Genomic DNA, 10,774 nt, shown 5'->3' with positions numbered 1-10,774 from the left:
AAAGTACGGTCCAGGTCTTCTACCTCTCTGCATCCCCTACTGTGTGCAGGTCCTCAGTGAAGAAATAGGTGAGAGAAGAAGCAATATTTTATTCATATTTGATTCCTCAGAAACCAGCATAGTGCTATAGAGCGAATGCTTCAAAATGTTTAAATTTATAAGTGAAAGCATTGACAAGCTTCTAAGATTAAGAAAGGAAATCCATGTAAGATGGCTTAAAGCTGCTTACAGAGGACTTTACTCTCAGCCACTATTCTGGGTTCTGCAGATCCAAATATGAATAAGATGTTGCCTCTGTCCTTACAGAACAGTAGTCTGAGGGAAAAAGACATTTGAGCAATTAAAAACAATAAAATATAATTGTTTTAAAAATGGATATGTAAAGTGCTATGGGACCACGCCAAAGAGAACTATTAATTTTTCCAGTATCATAAGTTTTTCTTCTCATTAATTAACAATAGAATCAGATATAGAAATAAACACTGCTTTAGAGTTTTTCATTAGAAAGTTTATTGCATTAATCTACAGCTTATTTGGTGATATAAATGACAGTGTAGGCTAATACTGGTGAAAGTTTATCATCTTTGGAAAATAGAGATATTTCAACAATGAAAGCTTTTTTTTTTTGTTTACTACAACCAAGAAAATTCTAATGTATTTTGCATTTTTTTCCTTTTAAAAATATATATATTGCAATTCATTCATATAAAAATGAAGCCTAGGCTAAATACTGAACTAGAATAAGCAGACCCAGTGTTAGGACACCAATATTAACAGTACCCTAAAGGGTAGTTTGCCGTGCACGTTTAAGAAACAAACACCCACCCGCACTATGTGACTCACACTTGCATATCTATGTACACTTCCATGTCATAAACCTTTAAGACCAAATTATCTCTTAAATATTTAGTTTGAATAATAAAGACACATCCCCCAGGGATAGGAAATTCCTCATTTTAAAAAGTAACCTTAAATCGCAATTTAGGATTTCATCTTAAGTCATAAGTGAATTTCCATAATCAGCATGATTTTTAAATGATATTATGATATTTTTATGCAACTTCTGCAATATCTATAGTTTAAAAATCCCAATACCCAAGTATTATAACTGTGGCTCTTTGGGGTCAAGATGAGCAGAATTTTACAAAATTGTTCACCGTTTTCACAACATATAGTCATTGTGCTGAAGGATTTGGTTCTAATTTAGTTGTAACTTCCTAATAGAAAACTCTACAGTTGGTTTTCCCAAAATTTGTGAACTTGGTTTCCATAAAGATGATGCTAAACATTCTGTTAACATTACTACAATATCATGGAAGAGGTATTGATGCCAAGCACTGTAAGTGATTGTGACATACCTAGCCACAATATATAACTAGCTACAAATAACATTTTCAACTTCTTAAAGCAAGCTTGAGTTATCATTTGGGCCAGTTTTGATATGTATGTGTGTGTGTGTCTACAAATAATTTATATATAAATTATCTGATACATCAACCTTTAGGGAAAGAATAATAATTTGGCTGATACTGATATTCCTACATGAATGGCTTTTCTTAGGTATCTTTAAACTCATTCACTGCTTTAACCAATACAGAATATAGGGGAGAAATTATTTTTAGGGCCCAAAATTAATATGGGTTCAAAGGTCAGGAGAACAGATTTGTGATATATGAACAATATCTCCATCAAATTAAAATTTGGTATATCTGGAAAAGTTTCCAAAGGTTATAATTGTAGGAAAAAATTTGCCAGGCTTCTTGTCTTTTCTTTAATTCTTATTCTGAAAAAATTCTTTCTTCACTCAAACCTGTATCAAAGTATGTACAAAATTTTGCTTGCTCAACTAGACTTCTCCATATGTAACATGTAGTTTCACAATATTGAAAATGCTTTGTGGGTTTTCTTGTTTGAAAACCTCAGGTGTAAATGTTGTTTCAGGACCATAGCAAGCCCTGAACAATTATTTGTCAAAAAGAATGTACAGTAAGGGATGGTAGTGCCCCTTTGGAGTCCACATCTGTTGCCCAGGTTTTCTGGTTAAAGTTGCTTTTGCTTTTGTGCATGAAGCTTTCATTTGATACAGTGGAATGAGAAAAAAAACCAGGTTTTTTTTTTTAACCTATCTCCAGGAAGTAATGGGAAAACTCAAATTTATCATGGAGCTCTGAAGAGATGATCTTTAACAAAGAAGGAAAAAAAATGTCTTTTTTTTTTTTTTTAAACCAAAAAGGACTCCTTATGGTTACTGACTGGCAAATGTCTCAATTAGATGCCTATACCCTACAGTTAAGGGTCAGCCAGTGGTAAACTATTAGAATAAATAAATTGTTTCTATGATGTGTTCTAGAGTTCTAGACCTTGAATTAACTTTGAGGTTCCTTAAGTGAAATGACCATCAAAGGAGTGTGTGTTCTAAGTGTGCTTGTTCTGACATCCACCTGACCGAACCATCTTCACAGGTGCAGGTATGTGACATGAAATAATTTGATATCCCAATTAAATAATTGGCAAGGTCAATGCCTTGTGTATACTACTGGCAAATGGGTACACAATACATATTTGTTAATGGTTCATTGAGACATAATGCCATAAGTGTTTCATGTCTTTAAAGGAATAAAGATCACCATTGTCTTTTATGAAGTTTCTTCCTCATTCAGCCTTTCAACAGCTCTCCTTGTTCAGGGAGGCCAAAGCGACACTGGCTTTCTTGCAGCCTAGCTGTATTTTTATGAGGTACCTACCTTGGAGAGAAAACTGTTATTGTATGATAAATATGCAAAGAAGAGCCATCTGTTCTGTGTGCATGGAACAGTCCTGATTTAAACCTATTGCAGCATAATTATTAATAATGTCCTTATTTCCTCTCAAAAGTGTCCCAATTTGGATGGTCAATTATAGGATCACTGTAATGAAGGGTTTTAGTAAGATCAGCCGTGGTACTCAGGCAGTAAAAATTCCACCCACCTCCTGTTTTGCCAGAGTTCCTCATTGCTCAATTGCAAATATCACTTCTATTAATGGTGTCCATGAAAAGGAAGACAATGAGGATATTTATAGCTCTTTGTAAGTAGCCTCTACACTTACTGTTATAACTTTTAACTAACCCCCATGGGCATGTGTCCTCACTAAAGACCTCGTGAATTGCAGACCAAGACTCAGGGAACCCACAAATCAAAAGGAATTCCATTTTGGAATATTAAAAAGTCTCCTCTATTTCAGTCATCTGCCTATTAGGTCCACAATACTATTTTAGTAATGATCAGTTTTAGTAAATTTGAATTATAATTTCATCTCTTCCCTCCAAAAGAAAAAAGACCAATGATTTTTTTTAACCAAGCAAAAGATGAATGGCGACAATACAAGAAACAGTGAACATATAACAGTTTTTCATTAACAATCCAAACACTACAAAATATAGAATATATGACTTAAAAATGAAAATAAAAATTAATGAAAAATGGGTATATGTCATATTAGCAATGCAAAAGACCCGCTTAAGCATAGTTTCTATAAATCAACAATTAATAAAAGGAAAGTGCCCTTTTCTCAAATATGCACAAAAATATTTCAGTCACTTCTAGGAAAAAATTAACCAAGACGTTCTGTTAACTCTATATTACAGTATGTATCACTAATGGTTTACAAAACATAAGCATTTTCTTACACTTAAAATTTACAACCTTTGCCAATCATTACTCACTCATTCAATCCAGTCTGTCAAAAATAAAATTATTTCATTTCCATATTTATGAAATAATTATTGATGTTATGGATGTCAAATGGTGAATGTGTATGATGGAGACAGTGTTCAAAATAATGTCATGAATCCAAAGTGGGCTAAGGCTCAAACAGGAGAAAAATTACCTCCCTAGCACATTTTTGTATTGACTCCTGCAATACTTCTACTATTTCTAAAATAATTCTAATTATACATTTCCTCATTTTAGAAATATCTAGTTTTCCTGTTTAAATTTGCTATCCACTCCTAGTTTATTCAAAGTCTATCCAGTTATGACACCTGACAGAATGCTTCCTATTGCATTAACATTCTCCCTATATTTCTGAGTCCATCTGAAAAGAAATTAGACAATAAGGACTCAATAATATGCCCCTTTTCTTCTATGTGTTCAGTGATTCACACCACTTTTATGAAGTGATTTTTATGGTAAACTCCACAATCCTAGCTCTACAATGAAAATGAGAAAGGAAATATTAAAATTTAATTTTCAAGCATGAATATCAATGTCCATTGCAACCTGTCTCCAAAGGAGATCTGTGAGCTCATGCTTTTAGCCAGGATCCGACAGTAAGTCATGCTTCATGAGTGCAGTTCTAAAACTAACAGCAATGGGAAATCACATTGTTACCTCCTTCCAAGCCACCTGTACAAAAAGCACCTACAGCCAGTGTCAGCCTTAGCTTTGAGCTTTCTGGTTCATGTCCAATAAATGCCTACCAAATTGATTCACATTCACATAAGGTGGCAAACTTGAGGATGGAGTGAATTGAACTGCAGTTCTGGAAAGGGTTCCAACAGCTAACCAGTGGTCCTTTGGTGTCATTCACTGCTGCTGCTGCTGCTGCTGCTACCACCTTCTTGCTTGGGGGAGGACGAACTGTCTCGGACTGGCAGCAGGTCGTAATGACAGGGGATGTGACTGTTTTTTGGGAGGTCGTATGGATCCTGAGTGAGAGGCCCATTATTGCTGAATATTCCTTGTACAATACTCACGGTAGGTTCTATGATAACAAAGGACATGTTAACTATCAGTGATGGAAAACTTTTAAAAAATAGATTTACAGTTCTTTCAAAATATCAAACAGAAGAGGAATTTATATTAAAAAATATATATATAAAGGATTTAAAACCTTTAAAGACAAATGATTCTATTATAATCCCATAGGGGTGACTGCTCTGTGGTTGTTGGACACACTGATGTACACAGATGGCACTCAGGACAAAAGGATGACCATGTGGTTGGGAGGAAGACATCAAGGGAATATACAGAAACTTGGACTTGAATCAATGTCTGGAAAACACCTTGGGGATAATCTGGTCCAGATCCCTTACTCTAGAGATGAGAAGACTGAGGCCCTTAAAGGGTAAGTCAATTCGTGGGAACTCGCAATAAATTTACAACTTTCAGACTTAGGGTTCAGGTTCTCAGTTGAATTCCCTTCTTACTGTGACAGGCTTATGGGATAGTTCAAAGGGGGATTGTTACTGACTTTTCAAAAATAAATTTAGTTCATGATGGCTGCCATTTTAACAAGCTGTCTTAAGACTTTAAAAAATACTAGTTTTCAAAATATTTATTTATATATACTTTTTCAGGTACATGTCTATGGCATAATATGAATTCCTAGAACTAGTCAATTCATTTTCAAGTAGTAGAGAATTTATTAAAGTTAAATTCTTAAGTATTTAAGATTTTAAGAGATTAAGAGAAAGATAGTGAGAGGGAGAGAAGAAAGAGAGAGAAATTAAAATATATAACCCTACTGTCTAGCCAATGCTGGCTCTGATTTGTTTTAACTTTGTCCAAATGGCATGTGTAAAGGGCAATCAAATAACTCTAATTTTAAATTGGATTCTTATTAATTTGTATCAGATTTATAGCTCAGAATATTACAATATATTAGACAACTTAAAAGTTAAGTGTTCCAGTATTGCTAAAAACATTATATTAATATAATGAATCAACCAGGAGATGGAACCACCTGTTTAACCCACTTGAATCATTTGTTTTGGCTACTTTGACATATTGGCTAATATGATAAATGCTATTTCATCTATGTGCTAAAACATTCACTATGGTTACAAAACAAAAGATGGATGACCTGGGGGAAGATAAGGAAATCTTATGTTAAATTTTCTAAATGATATTTTCCCTGAAAAATTCATTTGACACCAATTAATATGGTCGCTGTAGACACAGGTTGAATCTAAAACATGGGCCATTATTTCCAATAAGACTTATCTGAACTGCAAGTATTTTATTCTCAGACATAAAATTGTTTCCTAAATAAAAAAGAAAATTCCCATACACTAGGTTCTTCATGTGGTTGGGAAAACTCACCAACTTCATAGACATTTTTGTTGGCAGGAGTGGAGTTACTGATTTCCGCATATGGGGAATCTCTCCGTGCTGGTGACTTCATCTCCACATAGCCACACTCTGAGTTTTTGGGGATAAGTATAGGTGGGTCTTTAATAGTAGCATAGGGGTTTTCAGAACTGCTTAGGGAGCAGTTACTTGAATTATATTCAGAATTCTTTACCAGGTCTGTGAAGAAAAATGGGGGAAGAAAGCAATGCATATTTCTTTTCCAAGTCATAATTTACATGGGAAGGTTAATTTTTTCTTTATAGCTATATTTCTATCATTATAAAAGATGAAAATAATGTATACTTTCCTTTCATTTTGTAGAGAATTTGCCATAAAATCACCCATTTATTAATACAAAGTAACATTGCTCCTCTTTGAGGTGAATACCGAAGGAAATGTCATGGATCTGGTTTATCATCATATTCAGATAAAATTAATTCCATTCTATTTTTCTAATGGTCGCTGAATTCCCAAAGGCTTCAACCACCAAACCAGTTCTTGATGGCCCCAGGAGCAGGGAGGCTTCCATTATAATAGTGACGAAGGAGGAAAGCATTTATGCTGTCAAACCTCACTGCTGGGCATGTGACATTATTGCTCAAAATCCTCCTGAAGAGCAGGCTCACTCAACATGGCACCATGCTGATCTCTTTCCATTTTCCCTGCTATTTTCTTTTTCACATTTCTCTCTTCACAAAAGCGATAAATTTTTTGAGTAAATACAAGTGTTTTCCCAGCAAAGTGAAACCTTTGTTTCCCAAAACATACTCTCCCTCAAACAAGATCATTACCCAAAACAAGACGCATTGAGGGTCACTCTCTTGACGTCAAACATGCATGTTCATTGTTTAATATATCACACTAACAAGTATGATATACATTTCTCCACACTGCCAACCTTCCTCATTTAACAAATTATTTCAGTCTCTGAGATTAAAAAATAAAAATAAAAAGTTATTTCTTCCTCAAATTTACTCCTTACCTTTTAAGGATTTTCCCATATAACTTCTGTCAAGTCCAAAAGCACCTGTGGTAAAGGAAGTTAAAACAAACACTCAATGAGAACTGAAAGGAAGAGAGAGCCCACTTAATATTCCAAGGTCATGGAGAAGTCTGGGTTTGGTACCCACTATTTCCCCACTGTAGCAAATACCACTTCTGTTGCTTTCAAATTCTTTATACCGTCAGTTGTGCCAGGTGTCCCCATGGCTTAGAACTAAAAATACTTACATATTTATCTGACCTTTCACCTGTTCATTTACAGTAACCTTGGGAAAGGCTGATCAATCAATAAAGGGTCAGAAACTGAGGCACATATGAATTAGTATACTTGATTGGAGGTTACACAGTGAGAAGGACACAGCTAGGACAAGAAATGAGAGTTCCCTAATATGTGCAGATCTTTCAAGTTTCAGAGGTTTTTCAACTGGTTCTCCCAATAACCACTATTCAGTTATTATTATTTATGATATCATAAATATATCATTGCCTCTACTATAAGCAGTTCTCTACAGGCTGGTATGAGATCCTGCCCATAAATTTAACCTTTCCAGCGATGGAGGCATAGTTGTATAGGACCCTCGACAGAAAAAATATGGCTTTCTTGTTTGAAAATATTTTGCCTTTATTTTGGTGTGCATATGTGTGTGTGTGGTTCTTCAACTTTTGGAAATAATTTAAGCATCCAGGCAGTGAGAAAGTACAACCACTTATTGAAATCACTATGGTCACAGGCATTTTTCATAAAATATAAGCATTAATCATAGATTCATAATATTACCAAAAAAATATGAAGACATGACCTTGCCTGTTTTATGTCACCTGGAGTTCAAAATCCTCTTTTGTAAGCTAAAATGCATTGTTGTTACTTTATAGGAAACAAGGATTCCATTGGGGTTTATAACTGAGGGAAAACATACCAATGGATTAGGAGTTAAAGGTCTTGAATTTCATCACATGTATCATATGATTTTGGGCAAGACGTTTAAATCTCTGGGCGTCAATTTTCTTATCTCTAAAATGGGGAAATAAAACCTGCCTTCCATCCCAACAGGGATATTTTGATCCTTAAGGGAAATGGAGCACATGAAAAGGCTTTGTAAGCTCTGAAGCACCATATAAATGAATAGTATTTCAATTACTCTAACACTTAGTGTGTCATATTACCTTCAGCTTCAATCTACTGATAAGCATTCAAGGCATTTTTAATTATCTTTTTAAGAAATGTTATAGACAGGTTAAAAGCAGATAGTAAAATAAAAACTTGTGACTAACAGGCCAAATAAGTATTTGAGAACAGTAAAGAAATGACCCCTAACCATTGTCTGTGTACCTCTTAGAACAGGTCTTCTTAACCTTTTTGTTCCACAGATCCCTTTACTAAGTCCTCACTATACTGTGTATTATTTAATAAATATATCACACCTGCACCAACATGTCCCCACAAGAATAATGTTTATTTTGAATTTCAATTGAAGCTCATAGACCCCTTATGAAGAACCCCTGTCTTAGAGTAATGCTGAATGCAAGGGCTTGTGGCAATGTCCTATGGGGGACCACCAAGGAAGGCCACGTTTTTGTGGAGAAAGAGGGAGTCTTGTCTAAAGGGAAAGGAGGTCTCTAATATTCACCACCTTGAGACAGAAAACGGGCACATTTTCCTCTCTCAGGCCCACTCACTCAGTCCTGGGTTGCATAGAGTTTAGTGGGTGGGAAAGGTACAGGGCCATGCAGGGGGAGCAGGATAAAGGGACCCTATGACAGTTTGAATTTGGTGACTTTCAAAAAAAGGTTATGTGGATGTGGTACCTTTGATTGTATTAGATTTACTTTAGATCACTTGATTAGATTTCTTTTGATTGCCCTGAGTAGTGAGGTATGACTCAGGTTGAGTTTCCACCCTCTTGCTGGGTCTTATATAAACAGATATGCAACGAGAGACACAGGCAGAAAAAGGAAATTGCCATGTGAGAGAAAGGAGAAAGAGGACTCCAGATTCTCCTAGAGATGCAGAAAGTCAGAGAAGCCCTAAGAGTCTGAGAAAGGTCCCAGAGTCAGGAATCAGCAGAGCACAGAAGCACAGAAAAAGGCCCCTGGGGGGCTGCACCTGCGGAGCAGCTCAAGGCTGAGGAGATGAGCCCTGCCATTTGCCTGACTGCCATGAGGCAGGACACCAGGGTCACCAGTAGATGACTTTGGCGAGAAAGCATCTCTTGATTTGGACATTTCATGGCCTTCTGACTGTAACCTTTTTTTTTAGGAGATACCAGGGATGAACCCAGGACCTTATACATATGAGGAAGGTGCTCAAACCACTGAGCTATACCCATTCCCCAGACTGTACCTTTAACCTAAAATAAAATTCCCATTATAAAACCCAAACCATTTCTGGTACTTTGCATTGGCAGCCCTTTGGCAAACTAAGACAGTCCCCATGAGGCTGTGGCAGGTCTGTGGATACTGAGAGCAGCCTTCTTGAGGAGATTTATCTATGCCATGCTCTGCCAAATTCCCATGGCCAACTCCAAGCTGTAGCAAAGTCTTGTTAAACATCCACCTTTCCTTGGCTGTACAATGGCTAGCCTCCCCTAAAATGAAGAGCAGCATGGAATGGGTGGTAATTTATGGGAAAGACATGGGGCAGTGAGACCAGCCACCCCTACCACAGGCTCGGCTCTCTGCCTTGAGGCATCAGGATGCTGTTTTAACCAGGGAACAGGCAGGCTCCTTCCATAAATGATTGTATGTACCAATCCTGGGACAGAGCTTTCCAAATGCTTAATCTAATTCACACAATGGGCCAGAACATGATCATCACCCGTTTTACAAATGGATAAGGTGACTCAGGGAAGGTAAATGACTGGCCCAGTGCCATATCACAGAACCAGGATTTAATCTCAGGGCTTTTCATGTCAAGTTCAGGGCTGTTGGATGCGGACTTGGCCCAGTGGTTAGGGCGTCCGTCTACCACATGGGAGGTTCGAAGTTCAAACGCCGGGCCTCCTTGACCCGTGTGCAGCTGGCCCATGTGCAGTGCTGATGCGCGCAAGGAGTGCCCTGCCACGCAGGGGTGTCCCGCGTGGGGGAGCCCATGCGCAAGGAGTGCACCCCATAAGGAGAGCCACCCAGCACGAAAGAAAGTGCAGCCTGCCCAGGAATGGTGCCGTACACGCAGAGAGCTGATACAACAAGATGACGCAACAAAAAGAAGCACAGATTCCCATGCCGCTGACAACAACAAAAGCGGACAAAAAAGAACATGCAGCAAATGGACACAGAAAACAGACAGCTGAGGGGTGGGGGGAGGAAGGGGAGAGAAATAAATAAAAATAAATCTTTTAAAAAAAGATTAAAAAAAAAAGAAATATTAAAAAAAAATGTTCAGGGCTGTTTCAGATGACATCTCATCAACTTTCCCATCATGTAAAACATCTACACAGTCATGTACAAGGTACCCTACTCTGATCTCTGTAAGGGAAGACTTTTCTGTCCAACAACTTTAAAGGGACATTAAATGCAGAATTACTCTTGAATGCAGACAAAGGAGATCCGAATTTCTGTTGATGATTCTATGACCTCAACAACCGTTCCTTTGGCCTCAGTGAGACAGAAAGTAGAGAGGTCTCTATGTGGCTACTGCAGGGACTTTCAGTGTAATGGTG

The 10,774-nt window shown here is 37.1% G+C and overlaps 1 protein-coding gene across 9 annotated transcripts in view; it reads right to left on the bottom strand.

Annotated features, from left to right (window-relative positions):
* Positions 1 to 486: 486 nt before the first annotated feature.
* Positions 487 to 10,774, bottom strand: part of MEGF10 (multiple EGF like domains 10) — a 421,346-nt gene continuing 411,058 nt past the window's right edge. For all 9 annotated transcript variants that reach the window (XM_071209742.1, XM_071209743.1, XM_071209736.1 and 6 more), the window contains 3 exons: positions 7,096 to 7,140; positions 6,084 to 6,290; positions 487 to 4,743 (listed from right to left, as the gene is read on the bottom strand). In XM_071209742.1, the coding sequence (XP_071065843.1) occupies positions 4,562 to 4,743; positions 6,084 to 6,290; positions 7,096 to 7,140 (434 nt within the window). In that variant the 3' untranslated portion in view covers positions 487 to 4,561. The remainder of the gene's footprint in view (positions 4,744 to 6,083; positions 6,291 to 7,095; positions 7,141 to 10,774) is intronic.

This window comes from Dasypus novemcinctus, chromosome 2, assembly GCF_030445035.2.
Source record: "Dasypus novemcinctus isolate mDasNov1 chromosome 2, mDasNov1.1.hap2, whole genome shotgun sequence".
In the NCBI taxonomy this organism is placed as follows: domain Eukaryota; kingdom Metazoa; phylum Chordata; class Mammalia; order Cingulata; family Dasypodidae; genus Dasypus; species Dasypus novemcinctus.
The sequence above is the reverse complement of the archived record's forward strand: the minus strand, read 5'-3'. Positions and strand labels throughout refer to the sequence as shown.